At 39.0% G+C, this 22,612-nt stretch overlaps 1 protein-coding gene across 2 annotated transcripts in view; it reads right to left on the bottom strand.

The window, feature by feature from the left end:
- Window positions 1–22,612, bottom strand: part of POU6F2 (POU class 6 homeobox 2) — a 323,217-nt gene that overhangs the window by 9,438 nt on the left and 291,167 nt on the right. For both annotated transcript variants that reach the window (XM_063405148.1, XM_063405140.1), the window contains 2 exons: window positions 20,116–20,322; window positions 6,224–6,392 (listed from right to left, as the gene is read on the bottom strand). In XM_063405148.1, the coding sequence (XP_063261218.1) occupies window positions 6,224–6,392; window positions 20,116–20,322 (376 nt within the window). The remainder of the gene's footprint in view (window positions 1–6,223; window positions 6,393–20,115; window positions 20,323–22,612) is intronic.

Raw genomic sequence — 22,612 nt, 5'->3', positions numbered from 1 at the left:
TCCTAGAGATGAGAAAAAACCTGTGCTGCCCTTCAGTAATGTGTGAGTAGAATGCAGTATACAGTGGAATATCTGTTGAGAAAAAGGCTTCATTCTTTCATAGACTCTTTGGCAAAAGGAAAGTAGTAACAGATGGACTGAAACATTTAAATGTTTTATCTTGAACTCTGGTGAAAATAGCATTTGTGTGAAATTGGAACCCCTTCTACTTTGGGTGTGATTCAAGGCCCTTTGAAATCCACAGATCTTGTCTTCTGTCACCTCCCTAAAACAAAAATAGTGCTATGAAGACCATCATTGGTCTTACTGTATTACTGTTTTACTGTGATATGCATTAAAGTGCCATCAGTACAGTCTGTGTAGTCTAGACTGTACTAGTCTAGACTGTGTAGTCTAAATATGCACATACATAAACATATTCAAATAGATTATGGACTTTGTTTTAACAAGTTCTGGGCTTTCAGAACAGTTGAACATATAGTGCACTTCACTAGCTTATTGAAGACAGTAAATAAACTGGTTCTTTTTCAATTAAGTGGATATCCCAGGGAAGGCCACCCCTTGCCAACAGGAAAATAGAGAATACCAAACCCATTGCGTATTTGGGATCTACAGTCAAGGATTTCAAGGCTCCAAGTTTACATTATTGCATGATAAAACAGTGGCTGCCTATGAAACCACTGCATGCTGGAGAAAGGTCATAGGGTTGTCTGGGGCCATTTCAGAGGATATGGGCACATATAACAAAATGGAAGACAGCTAAAATTCCACCAGCTGTCCTGGTGGATGGTGAAGATAAATGAGCAGTGTGGAAGAAATAAAATCCACAGGCTCTCCTGCACTGAAATCTGTTTTTTCCTGTTGAAGGGAATACTTCACCCACTTTTGAATTCTTCTGAAAATCCTGTGTGAGTTTGTTATTGAGTGAAAATATGCTGTGATTTTAATAGTTAAGGGAAAGAGCTGCTACAGAGACATCAGTGCACCCTGAAGGAAACCCCAAATTTCTGTTGCACAGAGTTCTGCCATGGGAGAGATTACAGAGGTATGATTTCCCCAGTCAAACAGAAGGAGAAATAGCTGCCTGAGGAGGTCCAATGAAAAGTAAATTGGGTAAGAAAGGCAGGACAAAACATTGATAATGGAAAATGGAGTGGAGCTCAGGGGAAAAAAAAGAAGAATAATTTGTTTATGGGAGCCATTTTAATTTGATAGTAACAGATGACAGTAAAATGAATTTGGGAGGAAGAAAGGAACTTCATGGAGACACAAGTCTCAGGGCACGAGGGGAAACCAGTGATTTCCATAAAGAAAGCATATGGTGGAAAAGTGAAAGAAATTAGCAGAGGGATGCATTTCAGAAGAGGAAAATGAAATGGAAAAAAGGGAGGAATAAAGATGTAGAATTGAATCAAGAGAAAACAAAGAAGACAAAAGAGAATACAAATAGGATTGAACAATACAAGGAAATCATACAGAAGGGACAGGAAGATTCGAGATGAATCTTAGAGTCCTTTCTTAGACAGAACTTATTTTAAAATATTTTTTATTTGGAAATAACTGTTATGTTTTGTCTCCAAAATAATTAGCACTTGTTGCTGGTTAGGGATGAAAGGGTGATGATGAGAGAAAAGGGAAAAGATATAATGAAGACAACAACATAAAGGAAAAAAAAAAGACAGGAAATAAAAGAAAGAGAAATTAAAAACAAAAAGTAAGGAAACTTTTTTTGAAATTAAGAAACATGTTAAAGAAAAAAAAGCAAAATCATACAGAAAGGATTACTAGAATGACAAGTAAAAGTAATAAACCCAAGGAACATGGAACAATGTAGTTAATAGAGTTCTTATCACTTTCTCATTGTACTTTAATAATTTTTCTGATGTGAAGAAAGGTCTTGTAAAGGAGTTGCTCTCTTTGCAATCAGAGTGCAGAATCTTCCCCCAAATAATTATTTGCTGAAGTTAGGATGCTCTATGCAATTTGATTAACTGAAGGGGTAGCTAAATGTGACTAGTTTTACATGAACTTTGCTATATTTAGCAATTATTTCTGGAATACAGCAAGTCTCTGCCCAGGTACTCAGCTCCAGGACCTCTGCCAGAGGGCTGGGCTACAGTTTTGTAAGATTTTAGGAAAAGGAAACAATATTCCTACCTCAGGAGGAATAAAGAAATCAAAGATAGGTTCATGAGGTCTTGCTGCCCTCATGCCTAAGGACTCCTCTCAAAAACACTGACCCATTGCCCATCTCATCCCACTAAAAGACTTTAAATGGACTTTCAGACATTGGATTTCAATTGTAGACCTTTCATACAAATCTCTGCAGCCAGCGTGGGAGCTGGGATGCTAAGAAGGCCACAGGCTTGACAAAGAGGTGCTCCTATCCTTCAGGGTTCTGCATCTAGAAACTGAATAGATTTTGCAAAGAAGTGAAACAAGGATGACTTTCTGTCTACATCCTCATGTGCAGCCACAGTTTTGTGCAAATGGCTTTTCAGTAACATGAAACAATTTTCAAACTCATGAAGGTCATTTAATACTATTTGTCCAAGCAGTATCACTGGTTTATCACTGAGGAGGAAAAGCAATAAAGGATCCCATCTGCTTTTTCATGTTTCATTAAACAGATGGTTTGATCTTTCCTTACTGAACTGACCGTATATTCCTCTCTTGTAGGCTCCTTCCACATTACTAGAAGACAGTAGGTACCTCTTTTGTGCCCTGCACCCCTGTCCGTAATGTGGTAGCTCAAGCAGGCTCAGGCATGCAGTGTTAGCTCCAGTTTGTGGTGTCTCCCTGCTCTGAGGAGCATGCTGGACAGCCTTTAGGGATAATTGAGGTGACTGGTTTGCTTCTATCTGTGTAAGGTTACTATGTAAATGGCAGAAGTGAGTTGATCTTCCCTTCATGCTATTCATTCTCTTAGCTTTGAATAGCAGAGACTGGATGAAGCTGGAAACATAACTCAAAACAGCTCCACAAGGTTTTTATTTATGTTTAATGTGGAATTTCTTTTCAGGATATCCAAATCAATCCCAAACATTTTCTTTCGGAATGTTCTTAAGATCTGAATTCCAGTGAGCTGACTTCCAAGTGCAACTTCTTCATCAGTCTGATTGTATGAAGAGTTCCCTGTGCCTTTAGCTCTTTTTTATAGGACCACAGTAAAGACAGGAAGACTGACTTGACACTGTTCTTTGTGATCACTTTTCACACTCCTCTGATGGCTACTGGGGAGTGTGGGAGTGGTATTAGCAGTATTTAGATGGAGAGGGGGACAAAAATTAACCTTGAGTCTAAAGAAAAAGGTATGATAGAAGAAAAAAAAAACATACTTGAAGATTATTAAAGATCAAGGATTAGAGTTTGGAGTGGAGGGAGAGAGGGCCTGACTGTGCAGAGTAGTACTACCCACTGTGATAGAGGAAAGCAAAAAAGGAAAAAGAGGTGGTACTAGTGATAAAACAACATAAAGGAGCACAGAATCTACCTAATAAAAAGGGTGGTAAAAGGGTACAGGTATGGTCTGGAGACAGTGATTGAGTGGGAACTGAAATGGGAAGAGAAGTTGCATAGTTATGGACTGTGAGGAAAGGACTGCAGGGAGAAAACAAGAGGAACAAAAGCATGGAGGCAAAGAGAGAGTGGATTGTGTGGAGAACAGTGTGAAGAATTAATGGGACAAGTAGTGGATGGAGTGAAGCCTGAGAGGATCAAGTAAAAGTTCTATGTTCATTAATGTATCTCCCAGTAGTGCCCAGATTGATATTCCTGTGCCTCGTACTCCTCCACTCTCAGCCTAATCCATAAGCACAGCATGCTTATTTCAGAGCAGAACCAACAAGATGCTAACAGAACCATCAGCTTTTCCATCCATTCAACACATCTCCTATTTCCAACTACAAACATAAAGATTATCTCACCATATGACTGTTTTATGTTACAAATCTGCTTTTGAACAACCTTGAAATTGATCTGTGCAAAAAATGAAGCTAAAAGAACATCCTTAGAGCTGCACAAATTAACACTCAGAAGCTACAGAATGCTGGAGTTACAGCAGCTCACAAACACAGTGTATCATATTCTTTGAGCCCTGGATTATCAGTTCTTTTCATGTGCCTCGTTCAGTGCACAGGATGAACTGTCTTTCATTACAGATGAACTGATTGATGTGTTGCCTTTTTACTTGTACATTGTGTGGCCCCAGACCTCTATTAAAGCTCTTCACTAAAGACATCTCCTCTTGAGCTCTCCTGGTTTCTTTAAAATCTTAATTTATTTTCTTGTGTTTTACAAGATGAGGCTCTTCCCCTTCTCATTCACAGAGAAGTGGACAGATATTAAGGGAAGAAGCATTTTTGGGTACCCAGTCTAGGTCAAGTAGGAAATGAGTTTTTAGACTGTCTTTAAATGGTTCTTGATATAGTTCCACAATGAAAGTGCACTTAAAATTGCAGCTGTGAGTACTGTGTTCTTCTGTAAATTAAAGTCCAGAGTCTCAAGCTGGATATTGAGGGAGCACTTGTGAAAAATCTCTTTTAAGTGATTTGCCTGCCTTGCACTGGAATTACATAGCAGACAGAAGGCTTCAGCTCCTCAGTCCTCTATTGCCTTAGGCAAGACAATCCTTCACTTCTCTACAGCTTCCTACTCTGTGTAGGAATGTTATGCAAACTGGGGACCAGATTAGTGAATCAGGTAAACCCTAGGACAACAGCCCATCTGTTGTGTTAGTAATTCTGATACATCCCTAGGACAATTTCACTGGGAATGGACTGAAAGAAGAATGAGGAAAAAAAATCATGATTGCATGATTTTAATCACAACTATATATTTTTATAATGTTCTAATATAATGTTCTATATTTTTAACATGTTCTTAGAAGAATTGCATACAGTTGAACAAAAAGCTATTTTTCAAGCATCTCCCAACATTTGATTGATTAATCCCGTAAACTTAAAACTTCCATGTTGCATTTATTTTAAATACGAATGTCCAAAAGAGGAGCTATTCTAAACTAGCTATTGAAAAATAACTTACTCTGTACCAACTATTTTACTCAATTTTCCTACATGGACTAGAGGTAAATTTTACGTATTTGTAATGTAAATTCTCTTCTTTGTCCTCCTCCTACAAGCATGTCTACATGAGAAAATTTACTACTGACAGAGTAATAGCAGTATATTTATATCACTATAATTATATCTGTATCTATATGCAGATATTTTCATTCCTGAACAAAAGTATTCCCTCTGGGAGTAATATCAGCATAATTTTACCACTAGCTCTACTAGCAATTTTCCCATGTAAATTATCTCTGAAATAATCTAACCAAGATTTTTTCACATCTTTCCTTGCATGACAGTTTCTCCAAGCCCTTCATAAGCTCGTATCAGTCACATATTTTATGTTATCAGTATGGCATAAGTTTTAGTGTTGTTTATTTAGAATATGCACATGGAGTATCACAGAACAAGATCATCTGAAGCACTTGGATGTTTGCAGATGTGCAAAAACTGTTAGTGCTTCTTATGTATACTGTCAGCCTGTGGTTTTTACTATGTAAAGACCAAGATAATGCTGGTAAGGTAATAGCAAAGACTCTGAACTGTGCCATCTGGAAGAAAGTGCTGTTCAGGTCGGCTGTTATAATCCTAACTCTGGAACTCAGTTATTTCACTGCAGTGTGCTTCTCCCTTCTCCCCAACATGTTCCAGTTCATTCTTGTTTAAATGCTGTAAGCTTTTTCTGGCAAGAAAAGTCTTTCACTCTGGATTTGTGTAGAATTAGGGTTTGTAAAATGGTTTGCTATATCAACCAAGCAAACAAACAAGCACCTTCACCAAAAGTAGGAGTACCTGTTTGCCCACCAAATTCTGAGACATGTAATTCATTATACTGACTGATTAAAAAACTTCTAACTTCCAAAAACATAACCTACATTTCAGTTATAACAATTGCTCTCATGAGTCAATTAATGGCTGCTACCATTTTTATGACCATTTCCAGCACTGATTAAATTTCTCAAGGCATGTTTACCTTAAGCCCCATCCATGACAGCATTTAGTAATTCTCACTGGTGAGAGTCAGCTATTTAGGAATACACAATCTACAATATAAAAAAAAAAAACAACAAAAGGAGGGAAAGCAGATTGGAAAACTCAGCAGCGAGGAGAACAAACAGAAGGGAGAATTAAGGAGAGCCGGGAGCAATACTTACTGCTGACTAACTGGCCAACACTCAAAGCTGAAGAGGAGGAGGATGAGGAGGAAGAAGAGGAAGCCTGACGCACTGGGCTTTGAGACATAGATGCTTGACTGTGAGCCAAATGCAGGAGATTGGATTGTGAGGCTGCTTGTCCCACTTGCGTCTGGGAGGGCTGATGGAGCTATATGTTAAAATGTAAAAATAGGTATTTAGAAAGTGAAGCAGTAATAGGAAACTTGCAATGCACCATCTCATCCATCTACTTCTGGGGAACAAATCACGTAGGATCATTAAACACCATGGGCTTTGTTCAGGTGACAGTGTTAGAGCAGGAGCAATCAGCTGTTTCAAATATTGCCCTTCCAGTTTTACTCAGTTTACCTAGATACTTAATCTAATTAGAAGGTAAACACTTTTTTTGAAATGGGTGATAAGAGACCTATGACAATTACAGCAGGATTCTGATTTATTAAGTACATATCCTTACCTGTTTTCTGACTCATGAAACCAGATTTTTATTCCCTACGTGGATTCTCATAGAAATCAGGATCGTTTCACAGAGGTCCTTTCATACTGCAGGACCAGGGCCAAGAAGAGTGGGAATGGGGAAGAGGACAGAAACCAAGCCAAAATCCCTTTCCTACAGGAATCAATGATTTATGACATCAGACCTGGCAAACAAACAAAAATTACGGAAACGGATAAGTTGTCTTTGACTAAAACACACACGGAAACTTCTGAGCCCTATTCACATCCAAGATTGTACCCAGTAAGACATACCTAAAAAGTCTAGGGAGTATGGTGGATGCAAATGATACACTGTGATACATGAATTGACCTTCTATTTTTTTTTAAGACTAATATTACAAGAGTGTAGCCTTTGTTTGTTTACTAGGGGAATGGAAAGAACCATCAATCCATTCTGCCTATAATATGTTTTCTCATGGGGTTGAAATCTAAGAATATTCTCCGATACTGATTTTCACATAAAACTCTTAGAAAATTTGAAGGGCAGTCTCTCTACAGAATGAAGGCACACAATGGACTTCACAGTTTTGAACTGGATTCTGGTAGTCCAGTATGGTCTTTTCAGAGCATAAGAATACAGTAATACAGGTCTGATACACTCTGGCAACTGCTGCTTATTATACCTTTATTTTATGTTGATTCTTGATATTGATCAAAAAAGATCATAAAAATATTCTAAAAAGGCTTCACTTCACTGCAGCTGTTATCTGCTTTTTCTACAAGGGAAAAGATAAAGGCCTATTTGCCCTTGCTTGATGTCAGTAATTAAAATCTATTTCTTGAATGCTAAGGGGTATGAGGTTTTCTCTTTTGATATCTAACTGAAAAATTACTTTAGAAAAGGAGCTACATTCATTAGTAATACAGATTATATGTATTATCCTCCCAGCACACACAGAAATGTCTGATGCTAAGTAGACAACAAATTGTATATAACTATAGATAAAGGTATCTGTTCACATCCAAGATGACACTTTCTGTGGAATATATATGAACTATTTTAATTACAATATTCCTGCTAGAGTCTGTTAAGAATGAAAAAAATTTCAGCTTCTTTTTCTACATTCTACATGGGATAATATAACAGAAAGTGAAGGAAGAAACTTTGATTTAACCTTTAATAATAATGATAATTATTTATCTGGCCAGTTTTAGTGTATTCCAACTTCCTTGTGAATTAATTAAAAAAACATTTTTTTATATCTAGGGTTTGTTTTTTTTTTTATCAAGTTCATTAAAAAACCCCATAACTGGCACTTTATCAAGGGGATAACAGTTGAGAAGGTGATTAAAAGGCTTTCAGTTTTCAGACTCATGCAAGGAGTGAGCATCTTTTAAAAAATTCTCCAGTGGCTGGATTTTAACTACAGAGAATTCCCAACCCAGAATGCCTACTTTTATAATATCTTCTCTTAGGGAAACATCCCACAATAAGGGCTGGCCTCTTCTGAACACAGTAGTGCCCATGCACGCCTGCCCATGCATTATATCCACATCACATCCAGACTGCAGTTTTATGAAACAGGCAGGTGTCTGGGGTCTGGGGTTGTTGTCTGAGGGAATCTCTGGCAAAACTAAAGATTTCAGCTCAGGCAAGGGAAGATAAATACTGTATTTAGATGAGCTAGGTGCTTTCACACTATGTGGAACAGTCTAAGAGATGTTAGTGCTTATCTTTGAGGATGGAGGAACAAATGAAGCTGTTATTTTTAAAGAGAAAGATCTGCAAAATTACAGTCCAGTCAACTGAACTTCAACCATGGAAAAGTACTGAAGAAAATAAACAATTTGTAAGCATCTGCAAGAAAACAAGATAGAGAGAGACAACATGGATTGTTAGAAACAAACTGTGTCAAACCAATCTGATCTCCTTCTAAGTCAGGGTAATTTGCCTTGTGGACAGGCAAAAAGCAGTAGGTGGTTTGACTTTACAAGTGTCTCGACACTCCCTCATGTGACACTCTTTATAACCTAAGGAAGCATAGTTTAGGTGAAATTGCTGCAGATTGAATGCCAAAGTATTCGGAAAGTGAAACTGAGGATGAGTTATCTGTGGAAACAGAAGTGTGCATGAATGGTGTTTCACAGAAGTCTGTCCTCATTCTGCACTACTCAATATTTTCTTAATGACCTGGATGCTGGAGCAGAGAATGTCTTTACTAAATTTACATGCTCATGACACACTGCGGGGAAATTCCAACAGGCTGGATTACAGGATTAGGAATCAAAATGTCTCTGTTTTAGGAACATGCTGGCTGCAAACCTGTGGTGTTGCAAAAGTGAAGTAAAGGCAGTTCCCATACCAAGCCATGTGAATGGGAGTGATGTCTGCAGCGCATGTGAAGTGCATCTTTTTTTCTACTGAGCCCTGGAAAGACCTCTGCAGAGAGGGAATCCCTGTCCACAGCTAGGTGCCAGACTTCATTAAAATCTGGACCAACTAGAGTCAAATAATTAGAATGGCTGAAAGCATGGGTGTTAACTGAGGCTTATGAAGATATCTGTAATGAACAGGCCATGCTTCATCTAAAGGAGGGAAGACCAAGCAGGATATGATGCCTGCTTTGAATACAGGCAGAGCTAAAGAAAAGACGAGATAACTATTCTGTCTTACATTTTATAATGGAGAGAATGAGGCCTAGTTATCTGGAAGGTTCAAATTAGATGTTGGGAAAAGCTATTTAATGTGGCAGTGAAACAGTGGCATAGATTACTGGTGGAATCTGGGTTTCTATGACAGTGGTTAGCACCAAATTAGCTAAAGACCAGAATAGCTACTCCTGAGAATAACAGGTTGGACTGGATAATCTCTTGAACCTTCACCTTCCACTCATATTATTTTTACGATTCCACTATTTCCCATCAGTATTTCTCAGGGAGATAGCAAATCCAATATTTTCCAGCTATGTTACAACATACAGTCACTGAACAGTTCAACTACTGAGCATATGCACAATAAAACTGAAGTGCCCAGGAAGCTCTAGAATGAGAGGGCATTTTTCTGCATTTTTCAGCTCTGCATGCAAGGCATGCACACAGTCAGAGTCACTGTGTAGCACATGCATAATATGAAGGTTGATTCTAGAAAGTGTTTGAGTCTCTGCACCTGTTTTATGTATACGATACATATCTTTTTAAAGTTACTGGAATACCCATAAACTTGGCAACTTTCTTGTTGAAGGTGCAGAAATATTTAAACAAATATAAGAAATTCTCAAAATTTAGCTGGGCATAAAGGAATATGGCTAGTGAAGTTTGGATTCACAGCAACCTTAGGTGTAACAGCAATATATAAGGGATATTTATAGGTTGGTTTCCAACTCACTGCTTGTGAGGGAGAAGCGAGCAATGGGTTGAAGAGGCTGAAGAGTCACCTTAAGACCTGACCGAAGACTGAGGGAGGATTCCATCTTTAACTCCCTACATAATTCCCAGCACACCCTCTGCTTCACGGACATGGTGGTTAAGCTGTAAATGTTCTGCTTAAAAAACAATGATAGTTATCTATGGCATGAAATTGCATTAAAATACTCTCTCTTTTCATCCACTATAATTTCCACTCTGGAAATAGCCTTAAGGAGAGGAAATGATTAGATTATGAATTAGATTCTAGATGACAGAATCAATTTGAACTTGCAATAGCTGACTTTTCCCAATTTTGGACACGTATGTATGATACGAAGTATATTTATGACTGTTGTGCATTTTCCATCCAAAGACAGAAGGAGGCATAGAAATTACAGCAACTGTCGCTGTAAGCGCCATTCTGTGTAGGTGGATATAGCAGACATGCCAGAGTGATGGCTGTATGCAACAGTGATCAGTATCTGGCAGGGATATGTGTATACATACTACAGCTAGAGGGATGAAGTGAATACGAGAAAAGTGCATCATAATACTTCATAAGAATAAACTAAAAACTGCAAGGGTCTTATTTATATTTCTTTTATATGAACTTTACATGTGAAGGTAGTATTGACTGATAGGTACAGAGGTAAAAAATTAATTAGGCCTGTAAGACTGAATTTTTTTCTTAAATTATGTATGTAGGGTATTCCTATGCCTGGGATGGCTGACTGGAGTTCTGTGCCAAAGGCCTCATGAGATCAGGGATGTTGTTCTCTGTATCCTGACAGATGCATCTAAGTGGTAGAGTAACAAGGTATTTAGCATAAAATAAGGAAAGAGAAGGAAACTAAGTGGAAATCTAGAAATCTTTTGACAGACTATTGCTCTATATCACAGTAGAACTGCTGCTTGGTTTTACAGAGAGTCTGGACAAACAGCAAGGGAAAACATGGACTTAATGGAAAGGGGAAGAAAATATTGAGCTTAAATTGTGGTAAGGGAAGGCATCAGGAAGAGCTTTTGAATGCTAAGGAGAGGGGCCTAGGTTGCCTAGGGATGTCAGGGAACCCCCATCACTGAAAATTTTTAAGAACAAGCTAGACAAACATCTGTCAAGAATGTTATAGGGACAGCTGATCCTGCCTAGGGGGAGGAGACAGACTACATGACCTCTTCAGGTCCTTTCCAGTTCTATTTTTCTATGATTCAGTGAAAAGGAAATCCAAGAGATGAGGAAACACAGCAAATTAGAAAAGACAGAGGTGAAAAAGAGAAGTATAACAAAAAGGGCAGCTAAGAAGACTGCTACAAAGAGCAAGAAATACATCTTAAGCAATCCCCTTTATGTTATAAATAAAGATTTCAAATTTTTGTGATGTCAGCTAGTTCATTCTGGGAAATATAGACATTAGCTCTTGTAAAGACTAAAGTCCATTGATGGTCTGAAAAAAAAATCTTGATATAAAAAGACATTCCCAAACACTTTGTAATAATGCCTTACAGTAGTAGTAGTTTAGGTGTTTCATGTTTCTGCTTTTCTTGCAAATGAAGTCCTCTGCTCTGTATGCATTTCCTAAAATGTTTCCTAAAATACATTTGAATTTGAGAAAGAGTAATGGCATGCTAAGGACACTGCATGATTCAAGAACACCATGGATGAAGTCTGTTTTCAAACCTACTCATACTGCATGAGCAGGCATGGGCTTCAAAGATGTTTTCTTCCATCTTGTAGCAAATGGAAAGAACAAGTTAATACACATATCCCCATCCTTCATGCCAAATCCCTTTCACAGTCAACTGTGACAGAGTATTTCACAAATACTGTACCCCATCACCCTAATTTAGTTTACTCAAATAAATTCAAGTAACTGCATATATGAATCTGAATATGAAAGCTATTTGATACTTAATAAGCATCCTGTCTCCCAGTAGAGTATAATGTAGTGTAGTACATACAGTATAAAAGATGTCTGTACACACTGCTTAGACTGACAGGATAGCTACATTGGGAAGCTAATATAGAAAAGGTCCTTAGGTCCACACTGGCTGTGTACATACTCCATCCAAAATGAAGACTGTGCTGTGGACATAACTGGAGCCAGGACTTTGACAGCATCTGCTGACATTCTTTCAATGCCTTTCTACTGAATCACAACTACTTTCAAAGCACACTGTAATTGAAGGTATTTCAACTTGCTAAAAGAGGTTGGGAATATAACTGGACTACTGTAGAAGACCTAATTTTATACGCAAATAAGGTGCATAAGTAATTTTTTTACCCCATCAGGAAGGTTATAATGTCAATATAATAACAACATTATTTACAATACATTAATCACTAATTATAAATTATGTATCACTTAATAATGGTAATAATGTAAATTTTACAATAGTATTATAGTAACAGTTTTAAATGTGTATGTATATAATTCAAAGGTAACCCTCATATTCCTACAGTGAACAGCATTTGTGCTTTCTGTGCCTCAGCTGCCTAGAATGACAGGTAATGTAGTGGCATCTTCCTATTCCCAATGGTTTGGTGAAGTTATATCAACTATTTTTGAGAAATCCTTCTCCTACAAGTGCTGATGCCACTAAGAAAACTGGTCAGGAAAAGGTGGAAATTACAAGTCAAGTGTCATGCTGTGGTAATGTCTGGTGACATTGACTGAAAAGTCTTTCCATCAGACTGGAAAGTCTGATGTAGTTCCTTGTTGTAGTAAATAGTCTAGTAATCTTGACTTTCAGAATTCTTCTAATTTATCCATAGATGAAATAGAATTATGCAATGATGATGGTAAAGGAAAAGAGAAAGAAGTGGAAAATATTGTCACCATCATCACTGAAAGTCATATAAGAAGCAAAACAAACAAAGTCAGATTGCAACAACGTAGTTTAGTGACTATATTGAAACAGAGAAAGAAGAGTGCATTTCTCATAAAACAAGACAGCATCAAAGCTATAGGAGTATTGCAGAGAGGAAATGATTGAGAGCTGGTTAGATTTTAATGGGAGAGAATAACAACAGATTGCATGGATTTGTGATAATAAGATGGTAGGCTGTTTGTGGCAGGTTGATACTGCAGAAAGAGAACATCTAAAGTGAAATTTGGCAAGCAGATGTACAAGAATCACCACAGACCCATCTGAGAGGTATCTATGTCTTTTCAACAGTTAATCTGGAGCATGACAGCCAATGACAACAAAGATGGGGAACTGAAAATGTAGGAAAATGCTGCCTAGTAGCTCATTTTACTGTGTTAGAATTGGCAGAAGCCCAAAGCTGGTCGTGCTCTAAGACTCAATGAAGTATGAAAAATTCTGTCAGGCATTGTAGATAAAACAAGACTGAGGACAACTGGGACTACAGTCCTGATTTAGTGAATCTAGTATGTAGCAAGAAAGAGCCAGGCAAAAGTGAGACAGGAACCTGCTTTATGTCGTACACCAGCGAACAATAAAATGTCCAGAGGTTGCTTCTGTATGGGCAAGAAAGTAGTTATGAAAACACCAATTATTAGGAAAGCTGTTTAGTAAATTAATAAACAAGAATGTTGAACCCCAGTGATCATTGCAGCTGGATTCTTCTCAGTCAATTTCACTTACCTTAGTATTATTTGAAAATCCTAAAATAGCTACCATAGCCCTCTCTCATGTCAATGGAAACAATGATGTGTTAAGATACCTATTAGAGATTCAACCTATCAAAAATTTTTCTGTTTTGACATATTGAGTTTTCCACTGGACATGCATATGTCTCCTTGTCCATGTCTATACAGGAAATACAGTTAACTAGCTTACATCAGATACCTAACTCCTCTATGACTATGTTAAGCAAGTATACTTTCCTAAATTTTATAAGACTGCAGTTCATGGTTCAAGTTCAGCTGTGCTGGTCTTAAGGTTGTAGTGATCTGAAAGAACACCTTGAAACAAATTTTTCAAATCTGATAATAAATGACAATACAAACAAATTTATCTGTTCTCAAAAACAATGTGCCTTTAGCCATGCAAGCTACATTTTGACAAAATTCCTCTTGAGAGGCATGGAGGAATGCAGAAGTTAGTTACAAGGTAGTCTTCTATTATGGCACACAAAGAGCTTATAAAGCAAGAAACATAACATTAGAGAATGATTTTATTATTTCTTTTTCAAGAAAATAGACTACAAGTAGAGAACAAAGGATTTATGCCAAATTTTTGAATGATTTTAGCAACCATCAAGGAAATATGGTGAATAATGTTAAAGTGGAATCTGCAGGAAGAACACATTAGTTTCTTCAGTTAGTACAGAATACCATGAAAAACATACAAATCCTGTTTAAAGCATGTCAGAGGAGCATTTTGACAGGTAGTGGATCAGTGCAAAGTGATTCCCATTGAAATGAACCATTTTAGTGACACACATGATGATAATCAGAGAAGCAAAGATATATCATGGTGGATACATCTGCTTATTAAGTAAAACTGTTCCATGAACAGAGATAGAAAAAAGGAGGATGTTAGGCTGTATTGATATAATAGAAGAAACTAATGCTGAAAATAATATCATGTTATGTAAAACAGGATCTTCCCTGTGACCATGGCATTCAGTTATGATCAAAATATCTGTCATGGGTTAGTACTGCCCAGATGTTAATGCACCTATGAATATATCTTTTTTCCCTAACAAATACTGTGGGATGTGATCAGAAACAGAGCAGAGCAGGCTTAAACCTTAAAAACAGAAAAACAAAACTTTATTACATTACATAAGAACAGAGATAGAAAACTCTAAACACACACAGAGACAGAAATAAAAACTTCTCAGAACATTTCTTCTCCTCCCCCAGTTTCTACCCTTCACACATTACCCTCTATAGACCAAACCTTTGGGTTTTAAATCAAACAATCACCCTTCAAAAAACTAATCTTCAATTCAGCAAGGTAGAGAGGAGTCTCTCCTGCACCACAGACTGCTCCTCAGGACGCGCAGGTCTACTCTTTGTGTGTTTCTATGTCATCCGTGGCACCACCCGGAGAAGTCTGCCAGGAGACACTTTCTTTTTCCTATGTCTAGTGCTCTCATCACTGTCCATAGACTGAATCTGCATACAGGGCTCTTTTAAGGATGCTTTCATTCTGAGCTCTCCCCATCTTTCTCCTGGGGCTGAGGGCTTTTTTTCTCTGCGGGCAGAGGGCACCACCACACCCTCTCCCTTTTCTTCTCTGTTCGCTCTACTCTTAAAGTGCCAGTCACTGTAGCAAAGTTGAGCTAGGCTACATCTACCCCAAAAATGCAGTTTATGTTCAAAGGAGACTTGAGTTCAGTCTATGGCTAACATTATGCAAGAAAAGTCCAGCTCAGAAGCCACTCCTCTTCAATTCCCTGCCCATCGGGTTCTTTCTAATCGTGCTTTATCATCTCGGTCCCAGGCTGTTTTTCTCTCTCTTCTGAAACTACTAGTCATGCGAATCAATGTGTAAGAAAAAAGTTTCTTTCTGCCTCAGAAAGAGTTAACAGTTTCTGGCTCCTGGCAGGGGGATACAGGCTCAGGCACTCCCGGGCTCAGCAACTCCCACACGGCTGGGCACCTTTTCCCGGAGGAGGGGGAGAGCGGTAGGGAGAAGACACAGAAGGCACTTCTACAGTTTTCTACCCCTCCATCCTGGATGGGGGCTAGTTCAGTTCTAGTCCTGTCTACTCTCTTCTCCCCCAGCTTACTTCAGTTCCGCCACGTGGTTTTCCTGAGCCCAGCCACGTGGCTCCTCTCCCCCGCTCAGCCCAGAGCTGAGCAGGGGAGAGGAGATGTTTCCTTGCTGAAACCGGAACCCAAAAGAAGCTGAATCCCCCTAGAGTCCTGCTTTTAACCCCTTGTGTCCTCAGGGGCGTGTCCAAACCTCCAAGTGGCCAATCCAAGTCCCAGCACAAAACTTGATCACTGATTGGCCTGCCCACGTCCCCCTGGAAAAATTTACCTCCCCCCGCAACCACGACAATATCTTAAAGAGATTAGTTTGGAAATGGCCGGGAGATGGACAGCAAAAATTATTAAAGGCAAAGAAAAACTTGTTCATGAACAGAGATTAAAAAGGATACAGAATAAAACAGGAGTGCAAACAACTGCCTGCTTTAGAAAGCCATTGCAATTTCTAGGAGAATTCTTGGTGTGCGCACAGATGCTCCTTAGATTAGCAAAATCTTGGAAAATAGTAAAATACCTGAAATTTTATGTACTTGGTGTAATTTGAAGAGGAACAGCCTTTACTGTGCGTAGTTTAAAGATCAGAAATCAAAACTATCTATATATATTTAAATACAGGAAGAAGAAGGACTACATCAGACTTGCTTGTGTACATTGAAAAGCAACCTATTTACAGTGCAGAAAAGGAAACACTGCTTTACACTGCATGTAAGTATTCTATGAACTAATTTCCATTAGGAGACATTGAGGTTTTAATCTGTCAGGTCTGAAAAAGTTGTATGAGTAAATAACGCATATAGTCTACCTAAGTAAAGCTGACTAACAACAATATCTGAGGCATTTAAGTCTTCAGTCATCAGGGAAAAAGTAATCATGAGCATGCATTACTTAGCAACTGGAACAGTTTACAAAGGTTCAATTTTTGTGACTCAGCTAACAAGCAGCAGCTCACCATCATTGGTTTTTTTCTCCTGCAGTACTTAGTTTTCAAGGAAGTGACAAGTTGAAAGTTAAACTAGGATTATCTGTAACTGGAACATTTTTACTACATTATTTATTTCCTGCATTTATTTCTTCAAGACATGCTAAAAACTTTCCCCAAACTTGTGTTGTAATCTTTCCCCTGCTGAAGCTTCTTTCAAGTTAGAAGACACCAAATGCTGTGACACCATTTCCAAAAATATTTTGAATTCCTGCTGAGCCTCTGATTCAAAGCGCTCACTCAGTTATTTTGAAACTGATATTTTAAACCTTATGACTTAATATGCTATCATTAGCCAAATGCTACAGTTAGTCTAAGTCTCTACCTAGGCAATAAAATAAGTCTAGGCTCTCCTTAAACTAAAGAGCAAATATATTCACTTTCCCAATGATACAACAGTTTCTATAGTACTAGCTCAATTGTTTTTCACTGTCCATCAGCATTATTCCTATGAGGAATCTACCTTTTATAAATCTTTTGTGCTCCTACTGAAATTTATGGCAAAATTTTCTCTGACTTCTTTCAGTAAAACCAGAAGAGCCAGTAGAGGGAGCACAAATACATAGAAATCATTTTTTGTGGTTCCTATAAAAATGATAACCTGTACTATTTTTTCATATAGTATTTGCACTACATTTTTTTCCCTTTCTGATCAAAAATACTGTCTTGATTAAACTTCAAGAAAGGCTGATTCAAGGCAAGGAGACTGTGTTGTTTGGTGGCCCTTCTTGCAACCCCTGGGACCTTAGGACTCCATGAAAGAAAAGCAGAGGCTGAACCCTGTGAAAATAGTATTGGCAAAATATTTTCTACTTCCACAGCACTGCTGGGCAGATCAGCTTAATGGGGAGCTCTCAGGGTTGTAGTTTTCCTGAGATTCTCCTTGGGGTTGGTGTTCCCCAAGGTAATAAGGGTCTCCCAAGGTTGCTGTTCCCTAGGAGTTTCCCCTGGGTTGCTGTTCCCAGAGGTAATAAGGTTTTCAGTCTTCTCTTTGCCCTAAGTGTTACACACCAGAGGCAGAGACGACAAACTGAGTCCGCCGGTGCACATTTCCAAGGTTGTTTATTCTTCATTATCTCAGTCCTTTTTCAACTCTGCCAGGCACTTCCCTGGCAGGGTACCTTATCTTAGTTCTTTCTCAGCTCTGCAAGGTGTCTCCGCAGAGCAGGACACGCGGCAGACTGGGCGGATCAGAGAGCCCTGCACCTTATGTACGGTACCCTTGACCCAACCACTGTCCAAGACGTATTTTTTATTTACAAAATTTTACCAATACCTATTACCTATACTAACATGTCAGTTCTACTCTAAACCAATCTCTAAAACCCAACTCAGCACAAGATGGGGGACGAGAACAAGAACAAGGAAGACAGGGGCCACTCCCCAATTCCTCCATCTTGTCTCTTCAGCCCCATATGCTAAGAATCCTAATTTCTATATTTATATTCTATAATAAACCATCCACTACTTATTTCAAATTCTTAGGATTTGTGATTCTTCCTGCATGTGAGTGTTCACTCCCATGGACAGGGATCAGAGGCAGTGTCCTCCTGGGACCTGTGTGGGTCTAACTGACCCCCCTGCACAGATCCCAGACCCCCCTGTCCGGTCTCCAAACCCTCCAGGGTGGCCAGAGGGATGTTCTAGACTCCGACAGGGAGCATCTTTGGCTCTTGGACATACCCAGTTCTCTGCAGACTGATATTTCTGCCAGCTGGTCCCTGCACACGAGCACACAGCTTGGGTGACTAAGTACAGTACAGCATGATGTGGCTAAACAGTGCTTTCTACCTTGCACCCCTGCTCATTCAGCAAGCTGCAGCTTTCAGAGTTTGTCCCTTTATGTGAGCCCAGTGCCATGAGCTGTGCAGAAAATGTTACACCTCTGTGCCCTCCTTGCCCACTGACACTACTGGCAGACATTGCCTGGAAGAGGTTGCTTTGATGCAGGACTCAGAAGGTGAATTGCTCTGCATGTGAGAATTTCTCAGGCAATAATACAGGCCTTTTATCTTCCTATTTATGTCTAAATTTAATGAGTTTCAAATGGGATCTCAGGATTGTTATGATTTTTGAGTGCTTCCCCCATAATGGAGGAAAATATCTAATCCCTTCAGGGGACTGGCTCAAAAAAAACAAAACCCATCCCACACACGCCCAGGAAACCAAATGTGAACTGCTGAGTTTCCTATGTTATTGTCAGGCTTTCCTATGGTGGAGAGCATGGAGCCTGCCCTCAGATCCATTCAGCTTTGTTTGAAACTGTATATATGCAACCATTGTAAAAGCATTTGCCAGTAGTGCAAATACACTCCCATTAAAGAAAACAGAGTTACATAAATGACAAGTGCTTTGGAAAATGCCCATGCTAGATACTACAGAGGATGAGATGGGAAAAAAGCAGGTAACCAATGGGATGTGAAATGTTTTCAGAACAAACAAAAAAGTGACGTTAGAGATCCATTGGTTATCTACTCCTAAATTTGGGAAAAAATAAATTAAATCATCAGTTTGGAGTTCAGGTGGCCTGGGACTCTCAGCAGCATACAAGAAGCTGCTCCCTGTGCCTGGAGGTGTCAGCAGGAATGGCAAACAAGCACTACCAGCAGTAGGAATGCTAAAGTGAATATTTGAGGGACATTTTTTTAAGTACCTCTTTGGTAATCTCATTTGATGTATTTTCTGTCCTCAGTCTCCCCTCTTTCAGAGAAAAGAGGTGGGCCTACAATTCCTTGCTCTATGGGTGTAGGCAAATCTAATGGATTTGACTCGAGTGCTATAAGAAGAGCTACATAAATGTTTTTGGACCTGAGTGTGGTCACTGGATCCATCCTTAAGTCTGTCAACTACCTGCAACCTTACACTGAATAATAATTTCCACAGAATACTTTCTGTCTATGCAATTATACTCAATCATATCTGATTTTCCAGTGAGGAAATCTAATAATATTTTATATTTTTCCTTGTTTTCCCTGCATGTTCCAAATAATTTCAAGCCTAGTCTATTAGGTGACCACTAAGGAACTGAACTTTATAAGCCATATGGGCCAGACAGGTCTCCTCCGGCTCATATTCCTATTGCATTTTCACTGCAGAAAACATCTCACTTGGTCCTACACTGACCTTGAAAAGAAAAAGAATAAATGGATAATCCTTGAATGTATAAAAAAATTATAAAATATGACATTATTAATTACTACATATACGGTATGCAGTAATACACTATGCAGGACAGAATCAATCTTTGTTGCTAAAAAGGGTGAAGGAGTGGGGGCTTTTAGAGAGGCCATGAGGGCGTCCGTGAGGAGCAGAAAGCTTCTGTGTGTCTGTTCCCATAATGGTTCAGGCTACAGACAATTTACCTGCTGGCCTGGTTTGAGCGGCGATAGTGTTATTCCCTGGGTATTGATCACTGGCAGTATCTGGTTGCCGATGACAGTGGCGATGATCTGACCCTGGGCATTGGTCAATAACTGTGGAGTTATCGGCTGCACCTGAAGTCCCTGAGCTCCACCTGCCGCCTGGCTGGACGGGACGGGGTTAGGCATCAGTGGGATTGTTCCAATAATCTGGAAGAAACAACACAGGGAGAATGCACGCATGCCACACATACTTGCCACATGTAATTCCTTTTATTATGCATGTTGAATCAAACTTAGGTGATAAAAGCACAGAGAGGCTGGTAAGACAGGCTGAGTGTAGGAAACAGTCATTCCCTTACTGGGGTGATGTGGACTTTGCAATTCATTTGTCACATCACATACCACCTGTACAATTCACCTGACACTGTCCACTGTCATCTGCAGCAAATCTGCTGTGGCTTAAGAATGTATGAAACAAATGCTGGGCCACACTCTGGGTCCTGGATCATGGTTTGTTTTCACAATTCATTTTAACACAGAGTGGAATAGGTAAAAGTATTAGTCTTCTTGTCTTGCTTTCTACATCATCCATATAATGTTACTAATGGGTCTTATGTAATTTTACTTGATTTTGTGGTACTCTAGATGACCACCTATTACTCCCATGTGATCTCAGGAAGATACAAGGGATAATGGTATCTTTCAGGGCATGCCTTATTAAGATATGTTCATAAAAATGCAGCTGGTTTTGGATGACAGCTATGAAGTACAACACAACAGGAGGGTTGATGTCAGATAAAATACATTAGCTAACATTTCTGGGGCAAGCAGTTGCAGAAAGAGACACTTGTGACATGTCAGATTTGAGAATACAGTGATTTCCTTAAATGTGAATGTGCCTGTAAAACTAATATTAGGATGAGATGTCAAACAGATGTCCAAAGCAAGCTTGTCAGTCAATAAGCTGCTAGGCTGGAGAAAGTTATGCTGTTGCAAGATTCTTTTTACAAGTATTAGAGAATCTGGAATAAACTTCTGATGAAACTTGGGCCTAAACTCAAACTATTTCTTTCTTTTTTTTTTTTTTTTTCCAAACAGCAACATACAAATCTGGAGTCAAAGGATTGTTACAACAGGAAAAATAAAATAAAAAAAGCACAGCACATCTCTGTTTCCTTCACCGTCTCCTCTCTCTTTATCATAGTCTCCCTGAAAACATCTACCCCATTACAAGACTTCCAGTCTGGTCTTTCTGGAAACCTTGCTTCTTCCTCTTTATCCTCAGCATTCACCCCACTGTGTTGTCCATTTTGACTCCCACTAGTACAACCCCAATTGTCCTGTGTAACTGACCACATATTGACCTACTGGGCTGCTGAGAAAGAGGGTGGATTAAGACTGAATTTTTCTTCTTTTCCTCAGTGGAGATAGAAACAGGGTCGTTTTCCACAGTCTGTGTGCTGGTTCTCATTCCATTTGGTAGCTTAGTCATCTTTTTAGATCTCTTTGTTTCTGACAATTTTTATAGAAAATAATCAGCTGATTCAAAGCCATTAAGTAGGTATGGAGAGCTGAATGGATGGAAAAGTAAGAGAAGTATACATAGCACTAGACACAGAAAATAGCACCTCATGAAAATAGGCTGAAATGTTCCTAATGAAACTCAAAACAGGTTTGTTCCCCAAACAAATATATAAAACAAAACATATAACATTCCTATTGATTTCAACAATTAATTTATATCAATGGAACTCAGCCAGTACAGGGTAAAACTAGTTCTAAAATAACTATTTAGTGAAAACACCAGTTAGCTTTTTGGGCAGACCACTAAGTTGCTTTGTGTGAGTGCAAAAGTAGAACAACAGGTGTGAAATGTGTGATGAAGAGTAATAGAGATGTGAAGACCTCTGCCCACTGAAATCACCAGAAGTGACATAAAACAACCCCAAAAAATCCATTCTTAAAAAAGCATCATGCAAAGATATCCAAGTAATCCAGGCTTAGCTGGAGGGGCAGGTGGCTCTCATCACCCTCTCCCATTATTAGGCTCAGATATGACTCCATTGAGTGACAGGGTCCTAATGAGTGACTGCTCCTTCAGCAGTCACACCCAACGATGTGCCTCTAGGTAGGCTCAACCATGAAGTACTGGGTGACAACCTCAACTGGAGGTTGACTCCTGGAGACTCCTGGAGAAAGAGGAGTGCACTTTGTTGGCTATGGCTGCTCAGGTAATAGGTGGTGGGTGATGAAGTCATCATCAATTTACCAAACTTGCCTTAGTTAGAAGGCCTTAGCATGGGAGGACCAGAGAACCATAAAGTAGAGCAGGACAGCTCTCCTGTGGGAGAACTTGATAAAATGGCAAGCCCAGCTACTAAACTGTACTGTAAGAACTGCATATATCAAGCCTGTTCAAAAGACTGTAAAGATACAATTTAAGTTCTTAATGCATTGCTAAAAGGTAGACAGATCAATAAAGATTATTACCCCCATT

The sequence above is a fragment of the Prinia subflava genome, chromosome 1 (genome assembly GCF_021018805.1).
Source record: "Prinia subflava isolate CZ2003 ecotype Zambia chromosome 1, Cam_Psub_1.2, whole genome shotgun sequence".
Taxonomy (NCBI): domain Eukaryota; kingdom Metazoa; phylum Chordata; class Aves; order Passeriformes; family Cisticolidae; genus Prinia; species Prinia subflava.
This window is presented reverse-complemented; position numbering and strand designations above follow the sequence as displayed.